The sequence below is a fragment of the Euleptes europaea genome, chromosome 8 (assembly GCF_029931775.1).
Source record: "Euleptes europaea isolate rEulEur1 chromosome 8, rEulEur1.hap1, whole genome shotgun sequence".
In the NCBI taxonomy this organism is placed as follows: Eukaryota; Metazoa; Chordata; class Lepidosauria; order Squamata; family Sphaerodactylidae; genus Euleptes; species Euleptes europaea.
The window spans coordinates 28,654,289-28,673,213 of NC_079319.1; the positions used below are offsets into that span (position 1 = coordinate 28,654,289).

At 41.0% G+C, this 18,925-nt stretch overlaps 1 protein-coding gene across 3 annotated transcripts in view; it reads left to right on the forward strand.

The window, feature by feature from the left end:
• Positions 1 to 18,925, forward strand: part of RUNX1T1 (RUNX1 partner transcriptional co-repressor 1) — a 156,645-nt gene that overhangs the window by 32,564 nt on the left and 105,156 nt on the right. Inside the window, exon 1 of one of the 3 annotated variants that reach the window (XM_056854102.1) lies at positions 16,172 to 16,188. The exons of the other annotated variants lie outside the window; for them this stretch is intronic. Within the exon in view, the coding sequence (XP_056710080.1) occupies positions 16,182 to 16,188 (7 nt within the window). The 5' untranslated portion in view covers positions 16,172 to 16,181. Of the gene's footprint in view, positions 1 to 16,171; positions 16,189 to 18,925 lie in introns of those variants that run through there. 3 annotated transcript variants of the gene reach the window in all.

Here is an 18,925-nt window from a genome sequence, read left to right on the forward strand (position 1 = left end):
GCAGTGCAGATTGTAATTAGTGACAGACTCACGTAGGAACAGTAAACCTGGTAGTACATACGTACAATTGCAGTTGTTCCCATTAATATGGCAGTTGTGGAAAAAGTAATACATTTGCAGAAAGGGCTTCCAGCTATATCTGCATCTGGCCCAGTTCTTCTTTGCTTCTTCATGTGATGGTGCATATATAAGAAGTCTCATTAGTCTGTAAGGGGAATTCACTGTGTTCATTGGCCACAAGAGTTTGCAAACTATGTGGAAAGAAAGGCTCTTCCCCTACAGCTATTGGAATCAAATTTGTCCTACTTTGTTTTCTCCTCTTTTTTTTTTAAATGCACATTCCTAGATTTCTTCTTTTAAGCCTCTGCCTGACAGTAATAATAATGTCTTCCTTGCTTAACTCAGAAATAAGAACTTGTGTGGAAGACTTCCTTGCTTAAGAGAAGTGCAACAATATTTTGGGGTGTTTAGTTGCAGAACTGTTGCTATCTCTCCTATATCCAGATTTTCTTCTGTTCGTGTGAGAGAAAGAGGTAGCTTGTTGTCACTGTGTTCAGTATGTGATTGATCTTATTAATGAAACATAGAAACAGATGACAAAAAGATTACTTCACACATCAAAATTCTTAGGCCCACTCACAATCCATACACCACTGAGCTCTTCTTTATATCATTAATTTCAAAGAGGGATTTGCAGCTTGCTTCTGTGCACCTTTATTCAGAAGTTAAGTTCAGTGGTACTTCTAGCTAAGTGCATAAGATTGCAGTCTTAAACATGTACTTAACTTTCCCACTGAAATCAGTGGGACTGAAAACAGCTTAACTTTGGCAGGTCTGTTTTTCTTTCCGTCTTGAAATGAGGCCCTATACATTAGCAACCCATACTCTTCTGCGGATTCATGTGTTCATGTGAAAAGCCATAACAAGCTGATCAGCTGACAGAAGAAGGATGAGGAGTGATCTCACCCAGTTCTTCTCCCTCACTACTCTCCCCTTTCTCTTTGTCTGCAAAAGGTTCTGGGCTCCCAGCAAGGCCTTTTGAAAGGTCACAGGAGGCTGCTGGGGAAAGGGCAAGATCTGTTTCCCTCAACAGGACATCCATAGGAGACAACACTATGTCTGAAAACAACCGAGTTCAGCGGCATTCTATTAACAAAGAGTCAGATCTGCTCTTCTAATGGTGAAACCTTTCTTCAGTGCAAGGAACCTCACTTTGACATGGACTTTTATGGACTAGAGTCTGCTTTGTCAGATCCTCATTTGGGAAGAGGGTGTTCATGTATACCCAGACACAGAAAGTTACTGATATGTACCCACACAAATACACTGAGGAAAGAAAAGAAAAATGTAAACAAGTAATTATAAAAATTCCACAATATTTTTGGCATAGTTTGAATGTATATGAATAAAAACAGCATGACCTATTCATAACAACAGTATCTGCTGATAGTAGAATCATAGAATCATAGAGTTGGAAGGGACCACCAGGGTCATCAAGTCCAACCCCCTGCACAATGCAGGGAATTCACAACTACCTCCCTCCCACACACACCCCTAGTGACCAGAAGATGGCCAAGATGCTCTCCCTCTCAGCATCTGCCTAAGGTCACAGAATCAGCATTGCTGACAGATGGCCATCTAATCTCTTCTTAAAAACCTCCATGGAAGGAGAGCTTACCACCTCCCGAGAAAGCCTGTTCCACTGAGGAACCGCTCTAACTGTTAGAAAATTCTTCCTAATGTCTAGACAGAAACTCTTGATTTAATTTCAACCTTTGGTTCTAGTCGGGCCTTCTTGGGCAACAGAAAACAACTCATATGACAGCCCCTCAAATACTTGCACATGGTTATCATATCCCCTCTCAGTACTTTTCCTTGTGATACCTAAATGTATATCAAGAGGTGGTCAGGCACATTTTGTTATGAGAAAGATACTTTGCCATCTTGAGTAAGTCCAAATTCAATAGCATGAATTAGGAGAACTTTTCAGTCTCCTTTGCATCTCATGGCATTTTAAATCTACTGTTCACAGTTATTTTTCTCTGTATCTATATATACCTCTCAACTGAAGATAAATGTCATGCATCTGACAAAGTGAGCCCTGTCTCTCTGTAAATATGTTTTAATTGGTCACAGGGCACATCTGTTGCTTTAGCTACAGAAGGCTAACAGACTGGCCCTGAGTAGGAATTCCTGCTGACTATACATGGTCAATCAATTTACAAGTTACATTTCTTCACTATCTGGGGCTGTCTGGGGGGAGAAAAAAACTGTGTTCATGCTGGCTCTCAGTTGTTTATTTCACTTGTATCTCTTTGATCAGGAAATTCAGAGCTCAGACAGTTTCCCATTGTTGCACTGAGCAGGTTGAGATTGGCTTAGCTTTAAAAATGGAACACATCAGGGACAGTCCTCTGATTAAATGCTGTAAGAATGTACAGAAAAATCAGTGGTCCTGTTTCGATTTTGTACACAAGGCTGCATACAGTTCTCTGTGCAAGTCAGGTTGGAACAATTAAGAGAGGTAACTTCTGATCTTAACCTACAAGAAAATGCTGGGCGGGAGTTCAGCTTTAAAATGACAATCAAAATAGTGCAAGAGCTCTGTGTAACACATGAAAGACATGTGAAGAAGAGAGACGTTCAGTTTGGAAAGCAACAAAATTTAAAAAGAAGGAGAGAGGAGGAGCCAAAAAAAAGAATTAAGACTGTTTTTCACTGTCTGTTATCTGGGATAAGAACCTGGGAACTAACTTTGCTCTCTTGATTTTGCAGAGGTTAAAGCGAGTTAAAAGATGCACAATCTCTTGTACGCTTTCCCTTGGTGCGTGTCTCTCAGCCAGGTCGTATTATATAAGCAAGATGGAATTCTGTTCCATAGAATAGCAGAGTGACCCATGAAAGATCCAAGAAAATCAGTAAACCCATGTGACTGAAACAGTCTGAAATGTTTTCATATACTGTACAGAGATTGTGGGATAGCCTGACAAGGCTCCTTCTCATGTTACCTCAGTCTCATAGAAGACACTTCTCCATGCCAAGATCGGAACCTGCTTAGTGAGTAGAAACCACATAGGCATGGCCAATTCTATTGTTCTGTCAGCCTCAGCATTGCCATTTTCCACTGCCATTTTCCATTGCCATTTTCCACTGAATAGGGTTAGTCTATACTTGGCGGTATAGAACAATGGAATTGGCCCCAGTGCGATTGGTAGCATTGTGAGATTTTGCCATGGAGCAGTGGCTTCCATGCAGTTGAGGTAACCTAAATATTAGTTGAGGTAACCTGAATATTGTTTGTGAGTCTTGGTTGTTGTTTCTGAAGCTGTGTTGTTTTTGTTGTGTGGCTGCAGTGTTTTACGAACCTTAGCCTAAAAAGGGCGACTGTAGTGTTTCGGAGTTCAAATAGATCAGTTTTTTGAGAGTGTTTGTTAAAACGTGGCAGAGAATTTCCTTCCCTGCTCTACTTTTGTTCACTCACGGATAACGGTGTGCTTATGGACAGCTCTGAACTGCCTCCGGAGCCTGAGATACCCTGCTGTTGTTGTTGATGTCATACTCTAATGGCAGACCTATTATTTACATGGTTACTTGCCCTGCGATGAAATGTAGAAAAGTCATTAGCTCCTAATTATTCAGATATCTTCTCAGCTGGTTGATCTTTTTGCATTTTGGAGGAACTGCATACAGATCACTCTCTGAACAGTGACTGATTTGCTGTAGAAGCCTATGTGTAGAAGCCTGTGTGTGCATTTGTGTGCCTTCCTGCAGAATTCTGTATTGAGGGCAGGACAAGCAGATAGGATTCCATTCCGTTCTATGTGTATATGCTTTTGTATGTGTATATGCTTTTGCACGGTACTGGTGAGGGAAACATTTTTCTATTATGTCAACATGCAAAAGAATGAGCCAGCCAATCACATGTCTGAACCACTGCACAAGTGGCTAATGTCGTAGTTATCACATTGCCACATGTGTAGCGCATGAAAGCATATTAAACAATAGGAACTATCATTAGACTGCATAGAAACTGGAATTAAAAATATTTTTGCCAATAAAGGAGAAGATGCACGGTGCCTTTAGCTGTTAAAATGAATATCTTTATTAATTCAGCCTCAAATTTCTCTTTTGAGGGAGATTTGCGTGAGGGTATGTGTTTTTCTTCTTCTTGGTGGATGTACTAAGGGTCTGATAACATTAATGGGCTTTGCCTCACACGGAGTTCTGAGTATATTGTACCACTGCTCACTGATCCCAGGTCAGTGTGATGCGTGAAATCAATTTATTTGAATCTCTTTGCCTCTATAGGAATTTGGCGGCATGCCAGTTGTTTTCATTTAATGTTCTTTGTGTTGAACACGGACAAGCAGGCAGGCTTTTGTACTCTGTTTCTTCTTCGTCTTTCAGTCCATGTTCCATTCAGCAGATTCCCGAGATGAAGCAAGACTGTTACCTTAAAAAAATTTTTTTTAAAGCTGTATCTCATTTCAGACAGTATCTCGTTTTTAAACAGTAGGAAATTAGGTCAATTGCAGAGCCGTCTTTGTGTATTCTTTCACGTTGCCTGCCAGTCATACGTTGTGCATCAAACAATTTGGAAGTTGTTAGTTTTGTGGGCGAGGGTAAATCTGAGTTCTAAAAATCTTGAGGAGGAGGATTGGGAGACAGAACAAAGAAAGTGAAGCCTCTAAAATATCTTTATAGCACATAGCTGACCCTCGTCTCGTATCTCTGAAGCATCTAAGCTAATGAGGCTTGTAATACCAGCATCATGTTAGTTTTACAATAGGAATCATTTCACTCAGGCTGTATTTTGTAAAAGCCGTAAGCTGTACCATGATTTTACAAGATTATTTCCTCTCTTGACCTTTGATATTGCAACTATAATGTACCCAAGTTGTTCCAGTGGCCATTAAGACTATGTAGAAAAAGAGCAATACCCCCCCCCCTTTACAGAGTGGAAGTAATTTTATTTAAACTTAGTAAAGAGACTACTTCAGGATGGGTTATTGCCTTAGTTTCCCCCCCCCCTCTGGGACGAGAGAAAGAGAAGGAGTCTGCACAGGGGGAGAGTTCTGTTGATGCTCCAGGCAGTTCTTGCGGAAGTTGATATGCAGAATCTTGGAGCCGTACCATCAGGGTCAGGCTCAAACACACCAGCCCCAGCTTCCTTATTTAATTACGGTACCTGAAGAGCAAAACATCCAAGTTGAAAGTGTGTGAAAACTCAGTATCTCGAGCAGCAGTTTGCTGCTCTGACATCCTGCAAAGTCAACCCCGTCTGTCCACAAACGTCAGGGCTGGTTCCTGACAGCCGGCTATCTCTGCCGGGCCTGGGTTCCTTTCATTCAGGAGGTATTGTGTACAAGAGGGTTTGGTCAGGAATGTGAGGTTCCTGCCGGTGCTGTTACAGCGTTGGCAGAAAGGCTTGGTGTTTTTTTTTCCTCTTAAAAAAAAAGTACAAAACTTGGCTCTTATTGTTTCCCTTTATAATTCTGGCATTGGTGTACTACCGATGTTCACAACAGCACTAACTGGTTTGCTTTTGTATCTGACATTGACGCTTTTGCTCAAACAGATCCTCTGGCTCTTTTCTTAATTCTATATCCAAATAATGTTGGAAGAAAGCCATTAGTTGGTGGCTTGTAAAAGTTATAATCAAGGAGTGACCGTGGCTCAGCGGCAGAGCATCTGCTTGGTGCGCAGAAGGTCCCAAGTTCAGTCCTGGCATCTTCAGTTAAAAGGATCAAGTAGCTTCAATCTTGATCCTTCAAGGAGAGTATAATCCCATTTAGGTATATACTCAATGCCAGATCAGCCTTATTCTTGATCCATGCTACTACTGTCTTGTCTGGATTAAGTTTTACTTTGTTTTCCTACATCCATCCCTTTACTTAGAGATAAGTGCAGAATTTTTACAGTTTCCCTAGAAACAGATGGATAGAAGGTAGAGTTAGAATCTTCCACATAACGGTGATGACAAATTTCTGAATGACTTCTCCCAGCCATTTCATATAGATGTTAAATAGCATGGTAGAACGTTTGGAATTGCTCCTGGCCCAGATGGGGACCAACACCAAGAAGATAATATAGCTATTGATTTTTCCGACCCCATTCTTATTATTGGCTCTGTGATGACTTTTTCGTTACCACTGCATACAGCTAGGCTGCTGGATGTTACTGTGCAACAGCAGGGCAAAGTTGGCTTTGCAATTTAAGCTTTTGGTATCAAAGTATCTGCCATGGATGGCATGAAGATCCAATATGATAATAAATACCAGGGGATTCCAAAGAATATCTGCCTGTTAAAATGAAAAGGGCTATTATGTGGATAAATAGTAACTGAATCTTCTGAATAGTGAAAAAGTAATACAAATTTGTATTTCTGAGTAAGATATGGGCCATTTCTACATGGTTATCTTCCCCAGGATCAATGTTGTTGGGAAGCAGGTTTTTTCCTGCTTCCCTGCTGCATTGTGGTGCATTCTTTTATCTCCCAGGATTCCCCCGTCCTTTTTTAAAACAAATTGAAAAAGTCCCAGTGGCCAGGGAAGGTGCGACTGGGACTGGGAAACTGTGGGGAAACCGGCCATGCAGAAGCTCTGCTGCATCTGAGCTGTATGGACAGCTGCATCAGCAATGGGGAAACCCCACAAGCCTGTCCTCACGTGGAAATCACCATAATCTCCTTAATCCACATGGTGATCAACATGGAGAATGTGTGATCTCAATGAGAGCAGAAATTGTTGTTCCTTTGATCCATTAACAGGAACTCTGTGGCTGTGGAAAGAGTAAGAAGAGACCTTCCGTTCCCACATTTGTGGAACTGCATGACCTTTTTGCTGTGTGGCAGGCAGACAATACTAAGTGATGGTTCCAGTTACGTCAAGAGCTAGTAATTGTTTAACTCTGGCTCCATGGAACTTCTTCAGAAAATAATCTCTGAAAATTAGATAAACAAACCATTATAATGGTAGCTTCACTGCATGGCCAGGGTCCACAGACAGTTGGCTTAACCACTGAGAAACAGCACATGACATATTTCTGGCCCATTTGAGACACTAGTGTTATTATGGTGGCATGGGAGCCATTAAAATTAGCAACATGAGTAGCCCAGGACCACGAGAAAAGTTCTGCCTTCAGCCACATCAAAACTTAGAAGACTGGGTTAACACTAGTGTTGGGAGAAGCCACAATGTTGGCTCTGCCCATGCTGTATAGTTTCTTATAATATCTGCCATCATATGGCATAAGACTGCTGGTTCAGCTACTACACTGCTACAGTGATGTAAGAAGAAGAAGAGTTGTTTTTTATATGCTGACTTTCTCTGCCACTTAAGGAAGAATCAAACCAACTTACAATCATCTTCGCTTCCCCTCCCCACAACAGATACCCTGTGAGGTAGGTGGGGCTGAGAGAGTGTGACTAGCCCAAGGTCACCCAGCTGGCTTCATGTGTAGGAGTGAGGAAACCAACCCGGTTCACCAGATTAGCATCCACTGCTCATGTGGAGGAGTGGGGAATCAAACCCGGTTCTCCAGATCAGAGTCTGCCGTTCCAAACCACCATTCTTAACCACTACACCGCACTGGCTCTGGTAAGAATGTACCCTGAATGGCTTACACAGTAAATGGCCATGTAAAGCTGCTCCTCCTTCCTTAAATTGATAACTGTGAGTCCCCTGGGAAGTGGGGAGCAAGACCCATTTCTTTTCGTCTGTTTTTTTTATTTTCGGCGTATAATTTTACGTATAGTCCTAACCTTGGCACCCAGGATTGTTTCTAGTATAATTTAACGACATAAACCTTAATACACACACACACACACACACACACACACACACACACATATACACACATATACACACATATATACATACAGCCAAACAATTAGCATTGCACTAATACAGAGATAGTGCTAAATTAGTAGAGTTGCATAGCCAAGGAATCAATGACAGTTTTACAAAGAAAGGGAAAAGGAAGTTGGTGGGGAGGGGGAGAGTTGTACAGAGTACCCCCCCCCCAGAGAAACAATGATATGAATTTATGTTGAGAGTTCTGTACAGTTGCATATTTGCTCCACCTGGTGGATCTTGTGAAAAGTGTCTTAATCCTTGTAAATTATAAGAGAACACAAATTATTCAAACTGAAATATTTTTTAAAATTCACATTAATAATGGTATTGTAAAAGGCAGATTTTTAGAACCCCCCCAAAACCCCAGAACCAGAGAGTTTTGCTTACCCTGCTTGTTCATGACATTAATCTTTATGGGAGCATAGCATTTCTACTCAATTAATGGTAACAGTTTGCCCTGAGTCGCAACTAAAGATTAACAATTAAATCATTTGAATGTACGGCTTTTAAGGTTATGCACAATCACTGAAAGTTGAAGACCCCCCCCACTTTGGAAACAGACAATAATTAATGGGCGAAAACGCATGGTCATTTTAGCCTCCTTTATTCCCTGTTTCAGCCAGGATTCAGCCAGGATCGAACACATGCGTTTTTGCCGAAAGTGCGTTCGATCCTGGCTAAATCCTGGCTGAAACAGGGAATAAAGGAGGCTAAAGCGTTTTTGCCCAGAGAGTCTTTCTGATAAGGAGCAGCAGAGCAGTTGAAAGGATTGGTTGCTGCACCGAGGTATTTCTGCAGAGCATTGGCATAAAAATCTGTATGTCATTAACTTAGCTTACAAACATTGTTTTCTTTGGAATTCTTTAGGACTTCATTATGCTTTGATCTTCTCATTGTTCTCCTAAGTTTATTCCTCTCCCCCTCCCCATTCTAATGGCTTCCTAGCAGAAGGTGAGGTTTAGAAAACATTATCTCCATATGCAAGGGATTTTGAGACCTTTTTTATTGTCTTTAAAAATGTCATTCACAGTCCTCATTAGCATTTATTGTTGCAAGTGTATAAGCAGAAAATGTGAAATTGGTATGTCATGAATAGCTCCACAGAGCTCTGAAGCCCTGAAATGTTGCCTGCAGTGTGGTGTGGGGCAGCCATTGAGAGAACGCTGTCCAGATGGCTGCCAACACAGAGCAGAGCTGCAGGTTTTTGTCTCTGGTGCCGAGAGGAGGGGAAAGTTCACTGGAGCATACACTGTCACCCCTTGCATTTTAACAAAACCAACTCACTATCTGTCAAAATGGAGAGGTGGTGATACTGGGACAAACAAAAAAAGTTCTCAGTATAGCGTAATTCCTCTGTACGAGATTGCAAAGAATGTTCCAGATAACCAAGTGGTTTTTGAGAAAAATGGGAAAGTGCCATAGGTATCTAAAAGAAACAATTTGCCTATGAGAGATGACGATGCAGACTTGCGTCAGTGTATTTTCTCTACTACAAGTATTCTGTATAATGAAAAGAAAATGATTTGAAATGTTAGTTTGAATAATAATTATTAGTCAAGATAGTAGAGTTCAAGCCCCTGGGGGTAGGCATTAGGTCTTGCCACAAGCTATGACCAGAGTCCCAAAACTCCTTGGTAGGGTTGCCAACCTCCAGGTAGTTAGTACAGGAGCGACATCTCTTCCATGATATGCATCAGTAAAACATCTATGAAGAAACCATATTTGGACTTTATTATGACCCTGTTTATACAGGACTTATTGCATTGATTGCACATTGTATTGTGACATACTGAGATTTGATAGGATTTTTTGCACTGATTGTACATTGTGACTTGTTGAAATTAGGTAGCTTGTTAATAGAATATTTTTGCACTTTGAATAAGTTGTGTGTCGCTCCTGTACTAATTTTATAACTGTTCAGTAACAGTACAGTGGTGTCTGCTTTTTCCACCACAACCTCCAGGTAGTAGCAGGAGATCTCCTGCTTTTACAACTAATCTCCAGCCGATAGAGATCAGTTCACCTGGATAAAATGGCTGCCTTTGGCAACTGGACTGTATGGCACTGAAGTCCCTCCCCTCTTCATACCCTGACCTCCTCAGGCTCTGCCCCAGAAACCTTCCGCTGGCTGTGAAGAGGGACCTGGCAACCCTACTCATTGGTCATGTGGGAATATATTCTATTACCTTATGGAATATAAAACAGATTTTTATAGTGGAAAGTATAGTCAGTGGCCACTACTTAGCTAAACATCATGGCCATCCCTGTATTACTAATGGCTGCTGTTAGCAATATGGGACATCAACCGGTTGAGTATTTTCAGGGTTGTCTTTTTTCCCCCACTTTCACTTTGCAAGGTGGGCTGCAGTTGTGGTTGCCAGCTCTGGGTTGGGAAATACCTAGAGATTTTGGGGGTGGAGCCTGAGGAGAGCAGAGTTTGGGGAGGGGAGGGTCCTCAGCAGTTTATAAAACCACAGAGTCCACCATCCAAAGCAGCCATTTTTTCCAGGGGAACTGATCTCTATTGCCTGGAAATCAGCTGTAATCCCAGGAGATCTACAGGCACCACCTGGAGGTTGGCAACCCTAGCTGCAGTCTTTACTGTATCCTTCAGGATATGCTTACACTTGTTCCCACTTAGTGGATGGGAAATGAGGTTAAAGGACAATTCTCTACCCTTTGAGGGTAAAAGTCAAATGGAACCCTGGTTTCCTGCATCTACATGTGGAGGTATACCTTGCATGTAATTCTGGGGCTGTTTAAGGATTCTTGCTGTTTTAAAATGTAGTCACTGAAGCTGCAGCTTGAAGGCAGAGACCCATTCATGTCTGCCTATTGGTTTTCCCAGTGGTGTAAAGCATTTTGGTGGCATGATTTTTGGTGGGAAAAGAGAAAGTTTCAGAAGCCTCTTTCCCCTTCAAATTGCAACCACAGTAGCTGTGTTTTATAAAAGTTAACGCTGTCCATTTAATGAATCGTAAAACTACATACTGTGCAGTGTACCACTCATATTCTGTAATGTCCCACACAGATGGATTAGTATGGGCATTTATAGTCCTATATTATCGTCCCATTTCAATGATTCTGTTTCATGTGCATTTGTTTGAAATATCATCAGTATTGTTAAACACTACTGAAGTTGTTCAAGTCTACATTATTCCTGAATTCAGATCATACTCTGATTAGTAGTGAGCGCATCTTTCCCATCATTCTGGTTTTTTTTTTTGTTAATTTGCAGTGGATTATACTATGGCCCTAATTGACTCCAGAGTAAAATCTATCCACTTATTTTGAGCTGTGTGAGCTGTTGCATAAATCTAATCCAGGTTTACCCTAAAGTATACTCCAGATAGAGCCACAGCAGATTCTGGCACCCTCTCAGCTATAGTTGTTTGATATATACGCATGCAAACATGTTTGTCACATTCACACTTAGTTTTTAAGGGTACATTTGCATTTTAGGCATTACACCTAAACATGGTAATATATGAAAATGCCATGGATCTTATACCCACCTACCTCTGCTCACTAGGGTTGCCAACCTCCAGGTGGTGGCTGGAGATCTCCTGCTATTACAACTGATCTCCAGGCAATAGAGATCAGTTCACCTGGATAAAATGGTCACTTTGGCAATTGGACTCTATGGCATTGAAGTCCCTCCTCTCTCCAAACCCTGCCCTCCTCAGGCTCCGCCCCCAAAATCTCCAGGTATTTCCCAACCTGGAACTGGCAAATCTACTGCTTACCCTCACCAGCTGACAAACAGCTTTTCCTACTTCAGCTTTTGAAGTATTTGTGTGAACAGTTTTCAAATCTCATTTCACTTAGCTGTACATAATCTAAAATATCACAGTTAACTATTTTAGGAAACCGAATAAACCTTGCCAGTTAGGAAGTGTGTACGGAAACCTCTTGGCATTATCTGGTGAGTGTGTGTCTGTGTTTAAATGTATATATTTAAAGCAGAAATCCCATGTAGTCTAATGGTGTTTCTGAGAAACGAAGACAGTCCCATTTAAAGTTTCAATGTAGATGTTGTCTCATGGTGGGACAAAAAAGAAAAATCAATTACTCAGGTTTCTGATCACTGCTGGAACATGGCTTTTTACTTTAATACAGATACAATATTTTAATACAGGTGTTTGCAGTGACTGACCAGGCATATTGTCTTTTGTAAAAAAAAAAAAAAGTGCATCAGAATGAATTTTGCATCTTAATATAGGTTAAGATGCTACAGATATAGTCTAGAGAACAACTTCAGATTTTTAAAAAATATGTTTTTACCAAGAGGAAAGTGGTGAAAAATGCATAGAGGAATGTGTTTGCCAGCTGTAAAGAATTAGTGTACATCTTCATGTGGTGGTGTGTTTAGTGTACATCACATTGACAATCTATTGAATAATGTTAGGAAAGCATCCAAAAAGGAGACTTCCCACCCCCAAATCTCAGCAGCTCATGTATTAGGTAGGCTTGCCTTGTCAGTAGGATTCCTTGTGAAAACACTAATAGCTTCCAGCTGGGTGGAAAATCAAATCTTTGGGGTCTGACAAAGTTAGCAGATCTGAATTTGAAAGCCCAGCTAATGCTTCTATTTTTACTTACCATTCACCCATAACAGATTATTTTCCAATATGTCAGCCTCATTTGGTGGCCAGTGGTCTGAGAGGGAAAGTGGAACAAGTAAGTAGGGAAATCTGGACATTAGCGAGTCCGCCCTTTCAAACTGGTGGGCCACTTTGTGGAGTCGCCTTGCCTTAAGATGAGGGGGTGTCCTAATGACCATTCATCAATGCTCGTTGCCCGATCATTGAGTGCCTTCTCATTCAGTTTATCAAGCCTTGCACATAAAAAAGTCAGAATAAGCATTATTCAGCTTTGTTAATGCCAAGTAGGAGTAAAATGCTCCATTTGAACCCATTTTGCCCTTGGTTTTTCACTTTGTTAATGCAGTCCTGCTTAAATGAGTGCCTTTATTGGGTCAGTTAGGATATCTGAAACTATTAATTGTCTTGAATTGAATAGCTGGTGGCAGGCCTGAACAGATGGGGTAGAAAACTATTTGGTTGGGTGTATTGCTTTCAATTAGGATCAATGAGGTTTCAGTGCCTTTGAATTAACTCACTTAATACCGGCTGTGTGAAGTCACAGTGTATCACAACAGTCCGCTATAAGGGAGAGCAGGGAAGTTGAGAAGGCCTGCAGAAAAGCTTTGAGTCAATTTCTTCCTCCGCTGCTAACAAAGAGCTTTCATTAGCTTTATGTGCAGTTCAGAGGCCTTCCAGACCCTGTTGGTAAGTCAGGTGTGAGCAAGAATAAAATCTGTACTTCAGAGCTATAGGCTGCTGTTCTGGACCCACACACTGTTTATTATGCTTGCTTGCCCCACTAATTTCATTTCACATGATTGTGCACAGGGTTGTAGGCCTAATGCTGTGGCTTATGAGCACATTTCCCCCCTATGGGTAATGTGATGGAATAACAATATTCTAAGGTCCAAAATAAATCTAATTTTGCAATTGGTATTTTGAGGGCGGGGGGAGTGTTGGCAGAGATGAAATGTTACATCGGTGTGTGTGTCATACTGGATCATTTAACGTTACTTTGTAAGTGCTTTGATGGACTACAGGATAATATACTGGCTAAATATATGCAAGATAACAGCCTGTCATAAGATAACCAGTGGCCTGTTTTGTTATCTCTCATTGCTAATCGCTAACCTTAACTTATGTGAACCATGATTGCTGCATGCAAAGACTTGATTTGTATATGGGCGTTCTGCTAGAGAATGGTGACATTTTACATTTATTTGTTGCCGTAATTGTTACACTTTTTGGCCCCGTTTAATTTTTAAAAAAATAACTAAGTGTTGCAAAAAATTGTTACCATCATCTTTAAGTGACTGCATTAAAATATCTAGGAATATTTATTTGAGGACGACTGCCAAACGGGTTGCTGCTTGCCTCAGAGTATTAAATAATGAGAGGGGGGAAACGATTCCTGCAGCTGGCTGCTTGAGAAAATGCTGAAGTAGTCTCAGATGCACAGGCATTCTGCTAGGCCCCCTTCCGTAAGTAGTCTTCTAGGTGAGAATCTCCAGGGATCCGTTTTTTTGTTGACGTGGATCAATTTAAATGGCAATTACTGTAGTCAGATAACAGCTTAAAAAGCCTTTTTACACATAGAAAAGATGCATAATCACTTGGCATATGGTGGTGTTCAATTTTCTGAGCCATGGTTTGAAGGTTTACAATGTACTGATATTAAGACCCACTTTTAAAACAGAATATCATTCTGTTTTATTAAAATGTGTTCCTGTTTTAGACAAGGTCTCTATCCCCCCCCCCAATTTTTAAAGCTGCTGCTTTCTGCTCACATTCACGATGAAAGGTTGCTTTTCTAACAGTGGAAGTATAGTATCATTTTTAAAAAAATCCTACTAAATACAGAATTGGGGTTTAGGGGTCTCTCTTAAACAGGACGTTGCATACATTTTTCTAAAGTTTTTCTGTTTTTTCTAAAGTTAGCCTGTAGTATTAACAATACTTTCTGAATTATAAATTGCTACTTCCCAAGTACATGAAAATCTGTGATGTAAACCTTGTTACCTTAGACTCTTGACATAGATTAGGAAAATGTCAGAAATATATGTTATTGTACTATTAAGGCTGGCATGGAATAATTTTTGAGGAACACCTCAGATTGGACAAGGGGCAATAAACAGGTTTTGATGGTTGCATGGAAAGTTAGTGGGTGCCTTTGGAAATGGCCAGGAGTTGTTTTCTGTTAGGTCGCTGTTTTGAGATGAATCAGTCTGTGCCTAAGCATGAAGACAAGCCCTACCTTTGTAAGGACTGGGTATTTGTAATGTTTTATTGCCATTAGGAGAAAAAGGTCAACATGCGGAGTGAGGTTTGCAGTTATTCCTTAAGCATGAAAGCGTTTAAAAGAGATTTTGTTTGTAGATTGCCATGAAATGGCATTGAACGTTCAATGGATAGAGGCAAAGAATGAAAGCAAACACAGATCAAGCTGTAAAATTGTTTGTCTGCAAAGCTTTCCTAGGCGCTTTAAATTGGAAGAGAGTTTGCAGGGGGAGGGGGGAGGGAAAAAAAGAGCATTTGGCTTTTGGTGTGCCTGGAATTTAGTGTGAGCCTAAATGTGCCGAAGAAGGTATGTGAGTCAGGCGTATGTTTCTGCTATGAGGCAAAGGATGGTTTACAAAGGACTGAAGAGGGACTGCTGAGAGGAAAATAGCCAGCTTTAGATAAAGCAATGTAACAAAGACTTGTAGTTTTATGTATCATGGTGTCCATTAAAGCTTAATAGGGACGAGTGCATTGAACCTAGCCAGGCATATGTTATTCATGTGAAGGATAAACATTGAAGGGGAGTGCAGAAATCAGAAATCGGGAGGACATGATTGTTTAGCTTTTGAGAAAACCTTTACAGGGAAGATTTTGTTTTCATCCCCCATGGATCACTATGCAAGGTAAAGGAAGAGTAAGCTGCAAATGTTTGGAGCGTATCAATGCCGGAATCCCAGGGGGGTTAAAAGCATTGTAGTAAAATGAAAGTGGACTGCCTCTAAGTGTGTTCTATTTTATACATACCACTGAGAAGCTGACAAAAGGAATGATTTTGATACTCTGTTTGCTGTGATAAAATGACTCTTTGATAGCAAAAAATCTTTCCCTTCTCCTTCCTTAAAAAAGAAAAAAAAACTTCGTCCGCACGCATTGTAAATTTCAAACCATAGAAGCAATTTGGTTTTCAGGGTTAAAATTTGTAGCCGCTAATTGGGAGGGGGGAAGGAAGAAGCCCCGGCTTTTTAATAGAGGCTGTCAGCGGGAGAAAGGGTTAACTTTTAAAGAGGGAGAAAATGAATAATTCAGCGTTTGGCTTTATCACTCTGCATTTTACTGTCTATTCTTTTGGTCCTCTGGAACTTGCTGCGAAAGGTACAGTGCGAGGAGTCAGCTGAAGGGGTTGTGATAATTTGCACACACATCCCTGTCATTGTTCTGCCTGAAGAGACGGGGCTGGGTTCAAGGCCACATGTGCTCCTGTCATCATTCACATTTCTGCTCCAAGTGCAATACAGAGTGTCAGCTCTCCATCTGTCTTTGCCTGGCAAATGCACGCGCCCAGCATCCTGCCTCCAGCTACACTGCCACAGCCAGTTAGGATGGCCCTCCTTGCTTCTCTGTGCTCATTCCAGAACAGGAGGCGCTGAGTCCCAAATAGCTTGCATTTTAAGAGAGAGAGAGCGCGAAAGAGACAGAGCCTCTTTTTTTTTTTTTTTGCAGTGGGTCTGTTTGATTCGAGATGCCTGGTGAGTGCTTTTCCCCCCTCCCCCTTTTTCTCCTTGATGGCATTGAGAAAGCACCGTCATTTTATACTTTAACTACTCAGATAGCGAAAACGCGATATGTTGAAGCTGGCGTGTGCAAAGGACGGTTGTAGATGCTAATTGTGACATATGCATGGAGTAAGCTCTGTGTGTCTGTGCGTGTGTGTGAAATTGCTCAGTGTGTAACGTATTACAGTGCTGAATGCTAAATGAAGAAGAGACAGTAGGAAATCTGTCCGTGCGTGTGATTCTGTGAGGGCGCGAGGAGAAATATAGCTTCTATCTGTCTCTTATGATTGAGCTGTGCTGTGTATCTGGAAACGGTAGATTTATCGGGAGAGATGACTTGTGATCATGGGGAAAGCGCGGAGAATGATCTCTTTGAAAAGCTGCTTATGCTAGAGAAATGAAGTGAGAGGGAATACAACAAATTATTTCAGACTTTTCGCTTAAATCCACAGCCTTTGGTTGCCGGCAGCCAAATATCTGAAATGTGTTTTTCAATCTTTTGTATTTTGCTGAATGGGTGAAAGTGGTGGGAGTGGAAATTTTTAGCATGTCAGTTTCCTCCTGAAAATATTATCCTTGGATCTTGACCTCTTGCCTAATTGATAAATGGCGCTGCCAGTGGAAATATTTCATCTGTACGAGGTAAATCATGTGTAGGGCTTTATTGGGGGGTGGGGGGAATGGCATGTTTGAGAATCTTTTCTCAAGCAAGGAAGACTGAATCATTTTGCCAGGGATGGAGTTTGGGTGGGTAGTATGTTTTGGAAACTACAGGTATAGATAGGTAAGGCAGTCCACACCTGTCGAGAGGATTTAAAATTAAAAGAACTATTTAAATGCATTAAACAAAAACCAGGTACTGAGTGATCCGGCAGCTGGCTGATTCTTTTGGATTATTTGTACAGGAAAATGGAAAAGAGGCTGCTTTTGCTAAGGAGTGTGTGTACCCATCACAGATGGTGTTTTGAAACAGTATCTGCCAGTTTGCTGTGACCACAGTTGTAGGTTTTGCCAGTTGTTTGAAGAATGTTTTTCCTTTAGGATGTGCCTGCATGGTCATATTCCATCACTGGCATGCATCTTGTTACAATTGCAATCCTAGAATCAACAAAGTGGGACTCTGTTTGCTCAAAGCTCAAGGCTAAGGAGTTGTGTCAGTTGAAATATGGCAAATTAATTTCCATAGATGACAACCACAGCTAGGAAAGGTCAATTTAACCCTTCTCCTGTAAATGGCAGTTCCGTACCACACATTCTGAAGGATGTAATCCTCATTAGGCGTGTAGCAGTGGCTGCTGTGATTCTTCATCTTTACAACACAAGTCTTTGCATATATTATGTGTAGCAGAGCTGATGGTTTACTGTTTTGTTTTTTCTAAAATTTGCATATAGCATATTTAAGAAACAGATCATCTCTAGACTTTTAAGAGGGAGCTCTGAAGACCTCTCTCTTTTTTCCCTTCTGAAGCTGTTAGGTCTCAAATTACTTAATCTACCTGCAGGTTAAATTGTTGTGCATCTTTAATAAAAACTGAGCGAACTACATGTGTGCACATGTACACTTATCAATGTAGTAGGACTTAATAATTACATAAATTTTTAATTGCCAGCAGGCTCTTAAAGTGGCAGCAGAAATGAAGTGCAGTGAGGTTTCTCTCTCTTTCTCTCTCTCTTTTTTTGTCTCTTAATGTCAGCTCTGAGTGTTAGAAAACCGTGCACTTGGATACAGAGAATACACTAACAGCTGTGACTGGAAGCATGTGCCAGAATGGAGATACTTGAGCAGATCTGACACTTGGCTATTTTTGACACCCATCTGTACTATTTCCCCCCCTCTCCTTTAGGATGCACAGCCTCCCAATCTGTTCACAGCATATTCCAGCCTTTTAATATTGTGGTGTTGGGATTTCCACCCCCAAATGGGCATTATTAGCCATCTGGGAGAGATTTTGTATTTTAAAAATAAGCATATTATGTTCGGGAGATTAAAAGGATGTGTGTTTTTATGTAATCTGATATTATGTCCTTGCAGTTTTGTGTGTGCGTGTGCGCATACACACTCACGTGCAAGCATGCACTGACTTTTAGGGAGCATCCTTTCAGGCGATTCAAGCACTTGAAATTCTTTGGAATTCTAGAAATAGATATTGTATTGGAAAAATCTCCCCTCTGGCTTTGTGTGGCAATAGCACTCACCGCAAGGAATCAGTTTGTACTTGCAGGCTGACAGCAAGTGCTGTTCAATGTGATTGGCCACAAATATTTGCTAAATCTGGAAACCTGTGCCTGAGAAGTTGTTACTGTGGAATGGCAGCGGAGTGGGTGTTTCAAATAAAACGTATTTAGGTAGGTGGAAGGTAGCAGGATGAGAATTCTAAGCAACAGAATTCTCAGTCCTAGCTCTCATTGAAACCTTGTGGGCTATACTATGGCAGACTGCTAGTGCGGGTTCACACATTAGAATGGTCTTCCATGTTAATACACCTCGCAGAAAACCAGTATGTCAGGAAGGATGCTTGTAGTCTAACTTTGTTCCTGACACATTATTTTTTTTGTTTAATTGGTAGTTTTAAAACACAATGTAAAAGGATGCAAACATGTCAGCTCCCACCTGTAGTCTGAAGTGGAACAGCCCAAATCGGATGTACCACCCCGTGATAAATAGGCTGTAGTTTTTGTTGTGTACGTTCTTGTGGAATAATAAAAAAAA